The following is a 19,256-nucleotide window of genomic DNA, read 5'->3' on the forward strand; positions in this document are numbered from 1 at the left end:
GCTGGAAACAAGACACTTATGTCTCTTTGCTTCTTGTGAAGCATAAGCATTACCATTGCATATGAGCTTCAAGAAGGAGCTTGGGAGGGTCATTTTGGACCTCTCCACATTAGCATTGGGTCATTGTATCCTTCCAGCCCTTCCAACCAGTAGGCACCATCATGTCAATAGCCATGAGTCTATCTTGGTTCTAGACAGATTGACCACAAGTCACTATTTTGCTCATAACTTGAGCTAGAGAACTCTGATTTAAAAACTTTTTTCATGAAAAAGAAGCTTGCTTCGAGCTCTATGACTTTGTAGAGGATCTTGTGAGTTGATTTGGAGTATAGTATGTCTAAGATTGAAAACACATAGGTTGTTTTTCTGAGGATAGTGTATACAGATCTTGACTCACTCTCAAAGATTACTTCTAATGCCAAGTTAAACTCACAACCCTTGCTAGAGGAGGGAGTCTCCCCTGGTAGTCGCAACCCCCCCTGAGGCAGATTCTATTCTAAAGAGAGGCATGGCACTTGGTTGGACTATCCCTACTTGCTCATAGTCCATCATGCCTAAGTGATCCAACCAAGTGCAATCACATTCATTTTTGAAGACTCCTTTTCCAATTCTAAAAGCATTGGCTCTCCTTGGCTTGGAGTCTACTCTTGTTTGTTCAATGACTCAATTATCTATGTCATACTCTATTATCTCGGCCTCTTCTTCACTTTCCTCATTTAAGAAGCAGTAGTCCTTGTACTCGTTGTCCAAATTGCTACATTCTTACTGCTCATCATTGTCTAGGTCCATATTCTACTATCATTCTATCATTTATCTTTTCAAATCAAGCAAACCTCAAGATTACCATTCTACAAAAACTATAGCATCTTAATCTTTCTTCAATCATCACACATTATAAATTTTATATAAACAAGAATAATTATATAAGATTACCTTCTTACTTTACATTGAAGCTCAAACCTTTCTAGAATTATACAAACTCAAATTAAATTATTCTACGAATTCTTTTACACAAGACCATCCCACAAATGTTTGTTCTAGTTTGCCATTTTGTCCTACTTGATAAAAAGTAAACTAGGAATTTTCATAAACTAGGACCTCGCATTTTAGCCTCTAAGTTTAGCGTACTAATAGTATTAGTGCTACCATGTGTCCCTCTTGAAAGTAGCTCTTAAACACTTGGGATGGAAGCTAAACAAAGCCAAATTAAACTCTAAAAGTTGAAAGATTAGTGAATAAAGCAAATAAATATGGTCAGCCACCTTGAAAAGCAACTTGACCTTTTGGCCTAGTTCACCAAGCAATCGGTCTTAGTTTACTTTGGTCATGCCTATAAAGTGTGCAACCACCTATTTCAACTTTTGAGATTCCTTTGAGAAGGATATTGCCTTTTCAATTATAAATACCAACTCTCCCATCTATTGAATGCTCGTGTGATATACTATTGAAAGGGGACCGGGGGGAGGGGAGGGAAGAGGGGGTGGCAACCACATGATCCATGACTCACGAGAGAGGGGAATGAATGCATGGTGTTATTGTTATTGTTGTTGTTGGTGGTCTTGGGTTGTGTGCCATGGAAGCAATCTTTGCATGCAAGGCTCATGTATTAGAGCCACGGAGACACAAAAGCAAGAGAGAGAGAGAGGGGGGATGTGAGAGCTTTGTAGCTATCCCATGGTGTTGCTACCAAAAGCACCTATGTAGAGAGTAGTAGTGACACTAGACATTGCTTGGTTTCCACTCTACGTGTGATTCCCTATATCTAGTGCCTTCATGTATGGCATCACAAGGGTGTAGTCCTAGAATGTGCCTATGTTGTACCATTTCTTTGATTGAATAATACAAGAGTATACCTTGCTCTCACATATCATGTTACCTTTTTTGTGTCATATTGAGCAAGTGATTAAGTGTAGGTGTATTACACTTGGTATCAAAACAAATTTTCCTCAGAGTTAAGGAGTGCTCATGGAAGCAGGAGAGAGACATCCTCACCCCATGATGTGTCAATCCCTATCATGATTCCCTCCAACATGACGACCCTCGATGACGTGACAATCCCTAACATGATAACCCCTGATGCAATGACCCCGACACAAGTTACCATCTAAAGACGTGATATGTCTTCCCCACTACACAAATACCACCTAAAGGTGAAAGGATTTTGAGTCACCATTTGGATTCATAGATCTATCCATATTGCTAGATGAGGTCCTCGTGGTCTCTAAGTTGACTAGGTGAATTACTTCATTGATGAGATCTCTAGGGGGTGTACTCTCAAGGTTTAGAGTTTGGTCATTAAGACTAGTGTCTCTACTAGTGGTCAGAGTTTGGAGCTCACATCCACTCTCTAAGTGCATGCACCTCTCCTCAAGATGATTCTTCCATGTTCCATCCCTAAGGCAAGTTTTCTAACATTTGCAATCTTGGCAATGTGAGGTGTCCTTGTCTTGGTCTCTTGTTTTATGTGTTGGTTGAGGCTTTCTCATGTTTTATTTTCATTTTTTAAAGTTTTTATTTATTATTTCTATTTTTGTTTTGATTTTTATTTATGAAAAAGAAAAATCATAATCGATGTAAAATAAACACATTTATGCAATTGTGATATGCGATATGCAAATGTGTGCATTATGCAAGGCTATTAGATGATTGTGATATCTTGTGCATGTGTGCTAGTGCTACATAGTGGGGCTAGTGACGCATGATGTGAATTGTATAAGTATGAAAAAATGAGTCTGTGGTTGCAATGATCTAGGTTAAGTGAAAGTCAAAATGCCATGTGCATAGCTAATATCATGTGTACTCTACAGTATATATATTCACTTGAGCACACATGGTTAGCACAAGTTTACACAAGAGTGTAGAACATCATGTGTGTTTTCAATGCATGGTGTGTGTATATGCATGAATGCAAAACCTGATGGTACATATGTCAATGAATGCAAAACTTAATGGTACAATGCCAAGGTAATCCCTATCCAAGCTCTTGTTTATCCTTGCATCTCATGAAATGACCCAATGTTTCCTTTCCAATGCATCTCATGTTGATTGCTTAATAAAAATGTATGCTTTGATGCCAGGCGAGGTGGTAAGCCAAAAGATAGGTGACCATCCCTTACCACTTAAAGCCCTGAAGGGGTGCAAAACTTGGACCGGTAGGGCAAACTTTGCCCACCACCCAATGATCCAAAGCCCAATAATTGTATGCAAGTGCAGGCACTCTCCTATGGTCACCACCACTCCTGATGGAATGATCCCCTTTGGACACCCTTTCAGTGCTTATGGTACCCATGTATGACACTTGAAGTGTATGCAGTCAAAAGAGATGTATGGCATTAAGCTCCACTTATGTAGTGATGACAGAGAATATGGTCATGAAAATGTGCTTAGGGATAGTGATCAGTATGCTTAGGATGCTATTTATGATGTTGCTCTTAGGCCCTCAGTTTATGAGCCATTCATATAATGCTTTTGCATCAAGGGACAGATAGTGTTTTTAGTCACAATCGATTAGGACAATCATAAAGATTCAATTATAAAAAATTCTATATTACAGCTGGGATTAAACCCTATAGCTCATCTTGAACAAGGCTTTGTCTCCTCTAGTTGAATAAAAAATATTCCCAATTAGACTAAGGCCAGAAAGTTATGGCCATTTTTGTGCATTGAGGTCATTGTGGACAAGGTGCAAACCACTCCAAGATAGACATAGAAATCTAATGGAAAAAAATTCTGATCCTTTTTTGTCACAAATCTTAATAGCTCATCTCAAAGAGAGCTTTCTCCCCTTCAATTTGAATCAAATATCTCACCGATCGGAGTTTCCCACCAAAAGTTCCACCCCATTTCCTGATAGTAGGACCTATGGACTACATCCAAATGACTGGCCAGAAAGGAAAAAGTAAGGTCCACGAAGAACTCCAAAGGGAGATTAGAGACTCCAGAACCTCCATCAATGATGAACCTAGATTGACACAATATTACCATGGTGATATGCATGAGGAAGTGTTTGATATGGATCCCTATAGCCTGCTCAACCACACTTTATGTCAACATGAGCTTCATCACATGGAGAGGCATAATGACATGGTCACCAACCACCGCCAAATGATGTCCAAATTTTATGAAGCAAGAGGCATAATGACATGGTCACCAATCACCGCCAAATGATGTTCAGTTTTGATGAAGCAATCGAACAAAAAAATGGCCCTCTCAAAGTCCAGGACTCAGCATATCCTAAAGCAGATCACCACTCTTGTAGCTTAGCTAGCTACAACTTCATCCCAAGAGAAGGAAAATGAATCCAAGTGCAAGTCTCAATGCCCTCCACCATTGGAGTCACTACATGGTCCACATGGCATTGTTGGATCTAAGGGTATTTCCCCTTCTACCTATAAAGTTAATGAACCCTCTTATGCTCATGACATGCCTCTATTGAACTCCCCCATCAACCATGTATCCAACCCTCTAGTGAGTCCCTCTTCCACCAGTGGTTGAGGGTCCCCCACTTTCCCTCGAAGCCCCAATGGAACTTATATGAATCAGCCCCATCATGGACAATATGGTATTAAGGGCCAACATGGCAATAATGGACAGCATGGCTATAATGGATAGCATGGGATAAATGCATAACATGGTATGTATGGGAAGCAAGGTATGTATAGCCATCATGGTATGTATGGACAGCAAGGATTTCATGGGGAGCAAGGCCCTCATGATCTACACGATAAGACTCTTCTCACTAAGTACAATGGGCAATCTCCCTCACCATCAAACTTGGAGGAATGGACATCCAAGTTAGAGTCCTATTTCAATATCTACTCTCGCACTAATGATAAAAAAATTATATTTGCTTCTCTCCACTTGAAGGTTTTTCCCACACATATTGACACTATATCAATCAAGAGAATCACCGGTTCATTGATTGGAAAGACTTTAAAATGCATATGGTTCAAGTATTTGTATCGCCCATGGAAAAAAAGAAATTGTCAAGATGATGGTACACTCTTGACCAACATAATCTCACTATGCAACAATACACAAGTCAATTTATGGACTTGATCATGTATGTGGAGAGCATTAGCGATGATGCCAAATTACATAAGTACATCTATGGGTTGGAACCAAGCCTAATAGTGAATGTCATGGTTCAAAATCCTACCACACTACTTGATGCAATTGAATTGGCTAAAAGATATGCAAGGAAGTACCATAAGAATGAAAATTTTCAACAAGGTTATGTACAACTACGTATCCTTTTGAGATCAACCCCATATGGAGATGGTTTTTCAAAGCAATTCCACACCTAGTAACAACCCCAAAATACCCACTTATCCCCTCTTCCATGCCGAAAGAAAACATGGCACTTTTTGGACAGCATTTAGCTCTAATGTTGAGAGTAAGTATGCTGAAAAGAGATAGTCCACTACATCGCCCTCCAATGGCTCTATTGGCCATTAGTACATTTCATCAGATTTTATGAAGGAACGAAAGAAAAAATGCCTATGTTTTAAATGTGGGGATAAGTACACTGCCAACCATGCCTCCAAGTGCCCTTACAAGATAGCCAAGGTCAAGGTTCATAGCATGTATGTCATGGACGATTGGCACAATGATGAGGATGACTTACCTATTGACCATGATGAACATGTTGAGGATGTGGATCACGAGCAGTTCTATGACCCGAAGAATGGGTTCCCTTTTGACCCGGGTGGTTGTCCATCCCAAGCACTTGATTTGACATCCCACCTAACTACCACCTCTAACTACCATCTTCCTTTTCTCTATCTCCTTGGATGCTTGGACGGGTTCTCAAAGCCCTAACACCCTGCGCATTCAAGAAAGTATTAATGGAAAGCATGTCTATATTATTGTGGACAGTGGTAGTCCTCATAGTTTTGTCAATAAATCAACCATTGACTGATTGAAATGCACCCCTACGGAATTATAACACCTTCTAAAAGTTCAAGTAGCAAGTGGAGAGGAAGAAATCAACACACATGTATGTCCTATAGTCCCCCTATGCTTGGCTGAAAATTATGTAGCATTGGTTGACTTAATTGCCTTAGATATGGGCCCCATTGATGTTATCTTGAGTTGTGATTGGTTGTAACAATTGGGGAAAATTGTTATGGAATTCTCTCAGCTCTACATGGAGTTTATGATGCATGGACAGCTCATCCACTTAGACATAATTCAAGATAATGTTGATTTTCAGCTCACTATAGCAAACCAACTCAAACAAAAGTTTAAGAAATGCTCACAAAATTTTTTCTTGCAAGTGAATAAAGAAAATTCAAGTCATCCCTCCAAAGTATCTAAGGATTTAGCCTTGCAGGATTTCAAATGCCTATCACCCTTCCTCCTAAGAGGCAAGTGGACCACCAACTTGATTTAGAGTCCCATTCCAAGCCAATGAACAAGCCACCTTATAGACTCTCCAAGTGTGAACGTGAAGAGGTTGCAAAGCAAGTCAAGGAGTTTCTCAAGTTGGATTTTATTGAATCGAGTTCTTCCCCTTCTGTATCCCCCCTATCTTGGTAGTAAAAAAGAAAGATGGCTCTTTTCACATGTGCATCAACTACAGAGACTTGAACAAAATCACACTGAAGAACCTCTATCCCATCCCACGGATTGATGACTTGCTGGATGAGTTAAAAGGGGCATGCTTTTTCACTAAGATCAATCTGCACTCTGGCTACCATTAGATCTGTATGAGGAAGGGTGATGATATCAAAACCACCTTCAAGAGTAATCGTGGGCTTTATCTTTTTCTAGTTATGCCTTTTGGATTGACTAACACCCCTGTCACATTTTAGAGCCTCATGAATAAAATTCTTCACCTCTTCTTATTCAAGTTTGTGCTCATTTTCTTTGACGACATCCTCATTTATAGCAAGTCACAAGAGCACTTACAGAATGGTATTTCATACATTGAGAGAGCATCAACTCTTTGCTAAGTAAATGTATCTTCATGCAAATATATGTGGAGTCTTTGGGACACATTGCTAGCAAAAAAGGCATACATGCTAACCTTAAGAAGATGCAATGTATTAAGGACTGGCCCACTCCATTGACCACTACTTCATTACATGGTTTCCTTGGTCTCTCCTCATTTTATAGATGCTTCATTAAGTATTATGCCACCATTGCAACACCTTTGACTGATCGACTAAAAAATGAATCTTTATTTTGGGATGCCACTCTTGATCATAACTTTAAATAGTTGAAGGAAATGCTTACTTCAACCCCCATCCTCTTATACACTCATTTCTTCAAGATGTTTACCATTTAGTGTGATGCCAACAATAAGGGTATTAGTGCGGTCTTCTTGTAAGAGCATAGTGTGATTGCATTTGAGAGTCGCAAGTTTGATGGCAAGGAGATGCAAATGAATGTGTATGACCAAAAGACATAGGCCATCCTCCATGCTATGGCAAAGATAATATAGTGGTTGATTCACTCCCTCGGATGTGGGCATACAGAGTATCCTCCATTTCAAAGCTGCATAGTGATTGGATTGAAGATTTTCAAGAAGCTTATTTGTTGGATGAGAACTTCAACCACATCTTCTAGAAATTACAGCATGGAGTAATGGCTAAAAACTCCCAGTATTAGCTCAAGCATAGCCTTATTTGGTCCCATGGCAAGATTGTCATCCCACACACTTCTCCTTTCACATAGAAGATCATGAAAGAGATACACTCTCTTGCCCCACTGTTGGTCACTTGGGTTTGGTATTTTCAAATCATATGACAAGATTTCCGAGATCTTTCACTGGAAATGCTTATGAAGGGATATCAAGGATATTGTGACCAAATGTGTTCCATGCCAACAAAATAAGGACAATACACTTAGGCCCACTAGCATCTTGCAACCCCTTTCTATTCCTAAAGGGAAATGGACACATATCACAATGGAATTTATCACATGCCTCCTCATTACCAAGAAAGGATGGAATAGTATACACATGGTAGTTGATTGCCTCACCAAAGCTAGCCACTTTATCTCCACTAAGACACAATACACTGTCTCTCAGGTGACCATTCAGTTTATGGAATATGTCTTCACGTTGTATGGCTTACCACAAGTCCTAAAGCATTATCGAGATGCTAAGTTTATGAGTAACTTTTGGTAGTAGATAGTTTTCACATCTATGGGCACCAAGCTTGCTCCATCCACTGCATACTACCCCTAGACAAATGGCCATACTGAAAGATTAAATAAATGACTTGAGACGTACTTGCAAAACTTTTTCATGATGTATAACATAGTTGGGATACGTGACTCTACTTGGTTGAGTTTGTCTATAATAACTCCATCCACTCTAGCATTGGAGTTTCCCCTTTTGAGACCCTATATGGGTATAAGATCCCCCTCCCTACAGTCTTATTCAATGATAATATCAACCCTCAGAGTTAGGCCGAGTTGAATTGCATGCATGCCCCCCTTCAACAATGCAAAGTGAATCTTCAAAAGACACAAACTCACATGAAACTCTATGCTGATGAGAAAAGAATGCATTTGGAATTTTAAGAAGGGGAACTGGTCCTCTTGAAAGTGCCTAAGTTTAGTTACTCCACTCTCAAAGAGGGTAGTAGTAACAAGCTGGCCCATCATTTCTATGGCCCCCTGTTACCGTGTTCCCGCAGCACAGAGGAGCGAAAAATGGAAATAGCAAAAAAGGCGTAGGATAAAAGCAGAAAAAGGCACCTTGATCGGTAGCCAGTCCCTGAAAAATTCAAATATTCGGGCACGACCCTCAGAAAGCTTTGGTGTCGGCCCGAGACAACAAAAGAATTAAAATGCGAAAGCGCCCCCGAATCTTTGTAAAAGAGTGCCAGGCTCGCTCCTGTGCAAAGTGTACGCATTAGCCGGGAATATGATAAATTAGAATGGTGGGAAATGGGAAAAAGGGCCTAGGCTACGGCCGGCCATGTAAAAGAGGGAAAAGGGGATGACCGCCCAAAAAGGATTTAGGGCTTTGTATATAAAGTTGAAAAGTGAATGAGAAGCTCATTCTTTGGTGTGTGGCAAAAAGAGTCTTCTTCTTCCTCTCTTCTTCTCTCCTTCTTGCTTGTGTGTGTGCTCTTGAGAGAGGGAGTGTGAGAGTATGAGGGAGTGAGTGTGTGTGAGAGTGAGGGATCAAGAGGGTGAAGCTCTTCACCATCTCCTCTCCTCTTCTTCTCTTCTCTTCTCTTTTCTTCTCTTGCGCGCGCGTCTATGGAGGATGGAGCTTGGAGATGGAGGAGGCTTGAGGATGCTTGAGCTAGCATTAAGAATCATGGAGCTACCGGAGTGCAAGAGAGAGGAGGGTACTCGATCGAGCATCAAGGTAAGCTCACTACACTCGTAAGATCAACGGCGCGTCGGCTAGGTGAGAGATAGCTATTAGAGCTCGCTTGGAACACTTGAAACAATAAGCGGTCCGTGGGTCTTGGCAGTTGAGCGAAAGCTCCCACACCCCCATTAGATCCTTAAGAGAGTTGGTGACTTGACCTACCAATTAGAGCTTCCCTATACCGCCAAGATTCACAATGTATTTCATTTCATTATCACCTCAATGGACTATGTGAAAGAACTTTCCCCCATAGACAAAGAAGGTATCATTTAGTAGATCCCTGAGGCAATCTTTGGACAACGAGATAATCACTTAAGATCTTGATCCATCAAGGAGTACCTCATCAAATGGCAAGGCTTTCCCCTGGAAGAAGTCTCTTGGCACCCAACCACTAATGTCAATGAATTTCCTCACCTCTAAGATGCCCAATGACTAGCCAGTTATGCCCTCATTCGACCACACCCTAACTACAAATTGCACATAATTTTAGAACAGTTTTGTCCTTGCCCAAATCTCAAGAATGTGCTTTCTACACGGGCTAAAAGTACATGTCATAAGCTCCGTTTTGACATGCAACATGCTCCAATTGGAGAAATATTGCAAAAGTTATGACAATTTTACCTTAATAGGCCTGTCATGGACAACATGTTGTCCCTAGTTTTACCTAGCCATTTTCATTGCAATGTGGCTCGGAGTAGTACTCTGCACCCCACTCCTTAAGCCCATTTATCACTCCCCTATAGTTGTCTTTGGTTTTTAGGGCAAAAACCTTCAGAGGGTAAGGATGGATCATAATGAGTGGGATACATAAGAACTAGGGGTTAGACACCCAATCACATTGAACAAAATCTTCACCTTCATCTCTAGCTTCCATGGCTTCCTCCTCTTTTCTCCCCTCTTTTATGTATTTCTCCCTCCTCTTCTAGTTTTTTCTTCTCTTCTTCTCTCTTTCTCTCTCTTCAACTCATTCTCCTCTCTCCTCTTAGCTTCATTCATTACAAATTGTGATTCCATGCATATGCTCTTGTTCTCATGAATTAATGGCTTATGTTGAAGGGTTTGGGAAACTATTAGAGGCTCTCTTCAAGTGTTTCTCTAAACTTGAATTTTGGCATTGCAATAGATTGAAGACAATAAAGGAGATTTGCAAGCTTATCCCTTGGAATCTTCATCTCTTTGTGGAAATAGTAACCTATGCTAGTTTGTAGAAATATATAGATTTGCAATCTTTTCCTCAGAAACTTCATCTCTTCATAGAAGTACTAGCCTATGCTAATTTGTAGTAATATGTGTATATGATCCTTGGCTAGTTTGTGGACTAGCCTTTGCATTATGATTTTCTCTTGCATTTAGGTATCACTCAAGTGTGATGTGGTGGCACCATAATGGATCTCTTGCATCTTGGCAACTTGCGAACTTTAAATATTGTGAAATGAAAGTCTCAATTACAAATGGTTTTGAACTAAAACCCTTAGAAATGTATGATACTAATATCTTTGAATCTTATTGAGTTGATTTCAAAGAGGTGTAATGAGAGAAATTAGTAAAAGATATGCACTTGAAGTATGATCCACCAGTGACATTGGTTCCATAGGATTCAACTCTAAATTACTCTATGCTTGAAACCCCTAAAGAGATACAAGTGCTAGTAGAAATAGTAGATACTTTAATTAAAAAGAATCGATTTACCATATTGGCCTTTGATGAGGATGACACCTTGTAAGTTATGACATTGATCAATTTTTCTACAAGTCCTTAAGTGAATACAAACTTGTTTGAATAAAGGATAGTTGTGAAAGATACAACATAGGTTAGCTACTTAGTATGAAACTATTATAATATTGTATTTTTCAAATAATCTCACTTTGACTCAACTCAACCCTCTACACACATGCATAACAAATGTCACATGGTTGAAAGAGATTATCACCACCTTTTTTTTCCTACATTAGTCCACTGTCTATAAAATGTTACATTGTCTTGCTCTATAAAAATCCACATTGTAAAGCTTTGCAAAATAGTCAACCAATCCTTTGAATTGGTTACAAAATACTTAGATCAATTTGGTGTACTTGATTATGATCTTTCTTTCTAGTTATTTAGAGCTTATCACTTTTGAGACCAACCTTGTTGTTAAGGTTGAAAAGTACTCAAAATGTTTCAAAGCATTTGATCAATTGTGATTGGATAAGATTAAAGCTTAAACAAGTAGTAATCAAGGGTTTTTTTAGGGAATATCTATGGTGTTGCATGCCAAAACAGGGTTAACCTAACCTTCATGCTAGACTTGAGTAAGTTTCTCTACAGAGTGTTGGGTTAACTTAACCTTTGTGCTAGATTTGAGTAAGCTTCTCTAAAGACCAAGGTCCTTGGTTGTTTCTTATGCTTTGTGTTTGATGCTTTTTATAGGAAGTACACACATTCACTCTCCAATATCTACATTTCAATAGTTAACCACCACCTTCAAACCTAAAAATAGGTGGATATCCCACACAATACAAATCATGATAATGAAAGAAATATGTTATATTGGAAAGCAAGAATGGATATAAAGTAATGTTTGCAAAGTGAGACATATTTCATCAAGAAAAATTATCTTTATATAAATATCTACCACATGTATAAGTGGAAAGAAGCATTGCCTACAACTATTGTTTCCCATGGCAATTATGAACATCCCCATGTATAGGAGTACTTACGAGTAAAGTAAGGTCTAGTCTTATCAAGGCTCAATACATGGTAGCACAAACTAGTGGTTGGTTTTATGTAAACCAAGGCTTGAACCCATAGTGACTTGATCATACTTATAATAAAAGCTAGGTATAACTACATATGAGACAAACCCATTTGATACACTTTACATCAAAATGAGTCACACCAAGTAGTCAAAGAAAGAACCTAGATGCACTAGGAGCTTAGCCACCATCTTATGGTTGCATATCCAATTTACAAAACAAATTGCAAGCTCCTTGTGCATGGAAGTAACTTAAACTAGTATGACAATCTTAGGTATAGACTCAAGCATGCATTCAAGATGATCCATTTCTTGATCAAGAAGAAAATGTGGAGTCTTCTTGCTCATTCACTTCCGCCTTCATGTCAATGTCATTCATTTGAAATACATTCTTTTATTCCACAAGTTATAGTGATTAATATCACCAATGATAGAATCAAGGCCACTTGGACTTTCTATACTACTATTTGGGGTACAACTTACATCATTTTCAAGTTTTGGAAAGATACTCCAATGAGAAGAATTGCCATTCAAGTGGAAGATTCTCATGTGGCCATCTTGGTTAAGCTATCACAAGGGAAGTGCCATGTATGCTCAAGAATTCATCAACTTAGGTGATCTAATTAATCATACTAAGAAGGTTGTCTCAAAGGATTGTGTAAGCTATCAACAAATAAATAGATTTATTTTCAAGTGTAGAATTTTGGTTCTAGGAATTCCAAGTTCAAGCATGCTTACGTGAAACTACCTTAACTTTGATTGTACGTTTAAGTTTGAAGATAGTCATTAACTCCAATATCCATTCCTGGTTAAGTTGGATGATCAAACATTTCGTACTTGGAAATGTTCAAGATGTCATGGGTCTCAAAAGCTAAAGATCTAAGTTATTTGGACACCTCCATACAACACCAAATTCGAGCTCAATTTTGGTGTGAGGCTTTTGTATGATATTAATGAGGATGGTGGCATTCAATGATGGTCCCAAGAAGAATTTTGGACATTTCAACCCAACAAAAATGTAATCATCATGTACATAAAGGAGGATGTAACTAATGGCATCATAAGGGTAGGTAGGATGCTAACCACATATCTAGATAGTATACTCTTTAGAATGTCTAGTTATTGTGGTTTCTCCGATGATATTAAAAAATCATCACTAATTATTACTCATCTTTTACCATTCATTTCACAGCATGTGTATTCTTTTGAGTAAAAACACATGATTACATCTCCCATATATTATGACCTATGTTTCATAATGATGTGGGAATAATACTTATCATGTCAATAATTGTTCAACATAGTAGTTACAACATTTACAATGTTTGCAAGCAAATCATAGGAGACAAAATGACCTCTACATTTTTAAAAAAATCAAGGAAAATACCAAATTATAATTTCCCTCCATCAAGGTCTAGTTAGATAGTTTCTTTTTAAGTACCTTTTGTTTGGGTGCTAAGAATAGGATGAATACTAAAAACTCACTTTTGCTTTACATGAAGAAAACACAATATACTCACATGTCCAATGTTGCAAAATAAGTACTTATACTATAATACTTATAAGGACTTTGGAGGATTTTAAAGCAAATTGATTAACAAAGTCATGTATTGACATGTTCAATGTTTACACAAATGCCTCCTTGGCACTTACATGTTCCTATCCTTTTTAAAATTTTGAAGCTATTCTAATTGCATCAAGCATATGGATAACATTCTCACTGACCACATGTTATGCATTTCCCTAATTATGTATGCTTTGACATTTTGCATTGATCATAATTAAAAAACTCTTCTATGCTTTCAATTTGCACATTTGACATGGTTTATTTTCGTAATTGGCAAGGTAAGGTTCTCTTCCCCAAAGGACCTTCTACACATATTGGCCCAAAATTTTCCACAATTTCACTACACCAATAACCAAGCTAAAGAAAAATGCAAAATATACTTAAGAAAAGATTTAAGTGTAAGTGTATTCACATGATATTATTGCAAAACAAGTACATAAAGGAAGCATACAACATCTATCTTTCCTCATGATCCCTGCAAAAGTTTATTCAAGGAGAAATATAAAGATAAAGTTATATGGCGAGTACAAGATGGTCATGAATTCAACCTGCAAAAGCAAAACAGAGGTGAAAAATGCAGTAAGTACAAGGTGGTTACAATTGCAACCTAGATATTTAAGGAGATGAAAGAGAAGTGGTAAAAATAATTATGACATGGAGAGTTATATGGAATATGACATGTACTTTTAAATGGGCTTGCAATATGAATATAGAGAATCAAAATTTCACGAAGAAGCTCATTCAAACATGAATCATAACTAACTTCTCAAGTATCTTACTTCACACACGAAAATTTGATGTAAGTCAATGGATGGCGCTACATTGGACCTTATTGGAACATGCATGCAAGCCTTGAAAGTAAAGTGAACCGAGTGTGGGGTGCTACAAAACTAGTGGGGGTGACAAAGGGGGAAAAATTAAGAGAGCCCCATATTATCAAAGGCTAAGAGTTCAAAAAATGATGCAAATTAATGCAAAAAAAAACCTTCTTATTTTAGTGTTTTTGGGCAAATTTTTAAAGATTAATTTTTAGCAAAATATGTAATTTTCTATATGTATTGATCATTTGTTGAGTCTTTGAGGCTTCGAAATTGATGCCACCACTCGAAAGACTCAACAAAAGCAGCCATTGGGCTAAAATACATTCCTAAGGTTTACTTTGGTGTAAACCAACCCTAATCCACATTCCCATGTGCCTGCGCGTGTGACACAACGATTTCAGATAATTAAAAGATAAAACCAGGGTTTGGGGAGCGCGCGCGCGCGAGAGAGAGAGAGAGAGAGAGAGAGAGAGAGAGAGAGGAGCTCACTTTAACACGAAGCCTTGCATGCGGAGGTACAATCGTATTTGCAGGCGGAGAGCCATTTACCGCCACCGCCACCGCCGTACCCACCGCCGCCCTTGCTGCCGCCGCCGCCGTAGCCGTAGCCGCCGCCACTGCCGAATCCGCCCCCGCCGAAACCCCCGCCTTTGCCGCCGCCACGACCGAAGCCGTAGCCGTACCCGCCTCCCGGGCCAAAGCCGCCTCCGCCCTTGCCGCTGCCGCCAGGCCCGTAGCCGTAACCGTAGCCCCCGCCCTTACCGTAGCCGCCGCCTCCGCCATAACGGCCACCCTTGCCGAAGCCGCCGAAGGAGAAGCCTACGAGGCAAGCCGCCGGGCATGCGAGCTGCTTGCCGGCGCACGTGCTGGTGGCCTTACAGACGGCATACTCCTTCCCGGCCACCTTAGCACTCTTCTCGTCCTTTGTCTTTTTCTCAGGCAGCTGCTTCCGGCTGCCCGGCTGTACGTCGACCTTCGTCGACTCCTCCTGCACGTCTATCTCGACGTACAGATCGTATGTCTCGGTCGAGGCCGTCGGCAGCTTCACGCCCTCACTCGATTTCACTGCAGCTGCTTCCTCGCCTTTCGACTTCTTGTCAGCGGTAGCTGCAGCGCTGCAGCTGCAAGAAAGCATCGCACAGATAACAGCTATTATCACCACCACACTAAAACTAGCTGGGCCGAGCATTCGCTCTCTCCTAGTGTGAGCACTCCCCATGACAGCTAACAAGCGAGGCGTCTCCAGAGTCACTGCTATTGGATTCACTCGGGAATTACCATAACCAAGCACCTAGCTCGGACCGCTTAAATAGAAGCATGGCCGCCTGCATGAAGCAGCCAAAGAGGGAAGAGACGTGCCCCCCCCCCCCCCTCTCTCTCTCTCTCTCTCTCTCTCTCTCTCTCTCTCTCTCTCTCTCTCTCATGCTTCTGTGTCTGATCCGTGGCCCTGACACATGTGCCCTGCGCGCCTCCGTGCAGAGATCGTTTCCATGGCACACAACCGAAGGGCTCCAAGTGACTAACGACAACGACAACGACAACGACAATGCCATGCATTCATTCCCCTCTCCAATGAGCCATGGAGAGTGTCCATGGGTGGTTGCCACCCTCTCCTCTGCTCCCCCCTTGCCTGCCCCTCTTAAAAGCTTGATCCCTAGGTCAAACTTTGGGCTCCCACCACCCTTGTTACCATACCCTCACCCCTACCTAACTCCCATTTCGTCGTACTGCCTCCACCCATGGTGACACGACCTATGGCCACCTTTGCCATCTAACTTTGCATGTTCCTAATAAACATCTTTGGTAGCATCTACACAAGCCTTTTTAGACGCGAATAGATAGCTTTGAGTAATAAATATTTCATATACAAAAGGCCTCTCTAGACGTGAATAGATCGCTTTGATTAATAATATCATCATATACAACAAGTTGGCTAGGCCACATTACTTAGAAAGCGAGCTAGGGCCATGTTACAGGCTACCAAAAATGCATACTATGGTCCAAATCCATCTAACCTTGAAGAGTATTTCTAACCAAGATACTCCTATATCTATGAGAAAATATATGTATTATTAATCATGTAAAACATTTGTAATGTAGAGGTAAGAGTAATGACACACACAAGTCAATGACTTGTGCAAGTTGGCATACTTCAAAGTCCTAAGCAGCTGGGTGGCTACTAGTAACTTCTTGCATTCGACATTGTTACAAGTTATTGCAACTAGACTTAAATGTGGATGTAAAACCACATGTCCAGCTCTTAGTCTTACTCACTCTCACACACATGCACGTGCACACACATGGGCTCATGCACACACAAATCGATTAACCTTGTTATCACTCTAAAGGATCAAAAGAGTTAAAGAAAAGCAAAGAGTTGAAGAGCCTTGAATAGTAGCTTGTGCCTACCCCAAAATATTTCTTCTTCACTTTCAAACCTTCGAGAAATCCCAAGAGTCAAGACCTTATGTGCACAAACCCTTGATCTTTTGGAGGGATTGTTTTATGTATCTACACATATTCTCCAATTTTACACCTAGAAGTTTCTAAATTATAAGGTTCCAAATTTGGAACTTAAGTTTTGAGGCTTTTTCTTTCATTTTTATAATTCATTTCATATTTATCCTTAGTTTATGTGAACATGGTACCAAACATACACATTCTAATATTATGTGTTTCTTCACACGCACAATGGAATGTAGCAACTTTCTCTAAAAGCTTCGTACACCATAACTGACCAATGAGATCTTTTCTTATCTAAAATTTTCTCAATCTTCTAACTAAAAGATCTCGTCTAAAATTCAAGCACCAAACACATGATATTGGTGGTGTAAATGAATAAAGCTAAAGATATACATGAGATTTGCACAAAAATGAAAGCTTCTAAAACAAGCTACACTGAAACAAGAAAAAGAGAACTATTGGAGATCATTAATATCATGGCTTCCCTTGAATTTTGGCTTTACCAATGCTAAATCATTAGGCTTATTGAATTGTGGTTAAGTCATCATGATTTTAGAAAAGCTTGTTCAAAATGACACTAGAAGACATGCAATCTCTAGGATTAGTCATGTACAAAATATTTTGACAAGCACAAGTTGCATATACTTATGTATTATACCTCATTATGAATCAAAATTGGATTTAGAATTTCAAATCAAATGGTATTAATATTGTATTACTTGTTTATTGATTCCTTTGTGATGTCTTCTCGTGTCTTCATTTTGAAGTCTTCATTAGAGTCCAATTCTTGGACTCTCATTATGAAGCCATCTCAACCACTGCATTTAATAGGTGATGTAGCAATTTTGCTAACATGCCAAGTGTTGCATTTGTGATTTGGGCCATGGCTTGAGTGATATATGAGTAATGTTCTCCATCTCCTCCACACAATAAGGAAGTCATATAAAGTGGATTTTCTATTTTGCACAAAATTTTAAAACTATGTTGAAATGGGCTAAAAAGAAGCTTACCACAAAATTGGCAATCCAAAAAGTATCATTTTTAAGTCAACTTTCACCTAGTGAAAATTCACAATGTCTTTCATATCAATCTTTTTCAAACCATTTAGAGGTTCTTTGAGTTGGCACCTTACTATGATATATGAATAAAACAAGCATGCAATATTAGAAATGTTAGGTGCACATTTATTAGCACAATTGAAATCAATGTTATTTATGTTATCAAAAGGACATAGGTATAGCTTTTTTGGGCCACTGTAACAAAATATACATGTAGAGGCTATTCTAAGCATGATTGCAAAAGAGATGCTACAAAAACCCTAATAAATAACATTAAATTGTACTTTTGTTTTGTTAGCCCACCATGACTTGGTAACAAATTCTACTAAGCTTTTATGTCTTTAACAAAGCTACCCACATGCTAGACATCCAAGTAGCCTAGCCTATGAAGCTAGGATACTTTTTCTACTTTTGTGATTTTGGTAATAATGTAGCATTTAGAGAGAAAAAGTCACAAAACAAAATCTAGAACATGACTTCATCCAAGCATGCAAAGTTTATAGAAAAGGAGTGTCAATGCTCTAGGATGTCTATTAAGTGAAGTGTATGTACATACACCAACTAGATAGTGACCAAAGGAACATATTTACTCCCCAAAAATTTCATTTGACTATTGAGAAATTGGTTTTAAAATAATTTATATGAAACCTCTTTTAAAAAGCAGAAAGTGAAATGGAAGAGATGACTAGATATGAACCATTGTCCAAATGTCAAATAATTGCAAAACATAAAGCATTGTTTAGGAAGTATTGAAAAAAATCCAAATGAAATTGCAAACCTTTTAGGTAAATTACATCTTTCTCCTAATAAGGAGTTTTCCTAAAATTTGTTGGATAATTACAAGAAAATAGCTAATTTGAAAAATGAGAAGAAATCGACATTTCTCTTTATGAAAATAGATCAAATCTACACTTTTTTTAAATGTAAGTATTTGTTTACATGGTAAAAGCATAGTTTGGTGTGATACAAAAAAATGACCAATTTTGTTTCTTCTTAGTTGGTGCTTCTATTATGTCTTAATTTGAAATTCCTTTGATGAGAAAAGTTAAATTCTAAAGAATATTCAAGTGGTCATATAACACTCCGGCCAAGTGACGTGAAACAAGGTGTGTGCATATGGTGTCATTATGATGGAGTGTGGAATTGAGTGGAATTTGAACTATTGTGAAGCATCATCTCCTATGTAGGAATCTCATCGCTTTGAGGGAGATTAATTGAGAGTGCACAACAACAGACCTGTGTAGGCTCCCTACCCTAAATACATCACAACTTCTCC

General features: G+C 39.0%; 1 protein-coding gene across 1 annotated transcript; it reads right to left on the reverse strand.

The window, feature by feature from the left end:
- Positions 1-14,015: 14,015 nt before the first annotated feature.
- LOC148018069 (uncharacterized) lies at positions 14,016-15,816 on the reverse strand. Its single transcript, XM_087661390.1, has 2 exons — positions 14,949-15,816; positions 14,016-14,186 (listed from the first exon to the last, which is right to left on the reverse strand). The coding sequence occupies exon 1, from the start codon at positions 15,676-15,678 to the stop codon at positions 14,950-14,952; it is 729 nt and encodes a 242-aa protein (XP_087517516.1). The 5' UTR covers positions 15,679-15,816; the 3' UTR covers positions 14,016-14,186; position 14,949.
- Between the last annotated feature and the right edge of the window lie 3,440 nt (positions 15,817-19,256).

Source organism: Lygodium microphyllum, chromosome 21, assembly GCF_053477565.2.
Source record: "Lygodium microphyllum isolate KBCC chromosome 21, Lygodium_microphyllum_v1.1.10, whole genome shotgun sequence".
In the NCBI taxonomy this organism is placed as follows: Eukaryota; Viridiplantae; Streptophyta; class Polypodiopsida; order Schizaeales; family Lygodiaceae; genus Lygodium; species Lygodium microphyllum.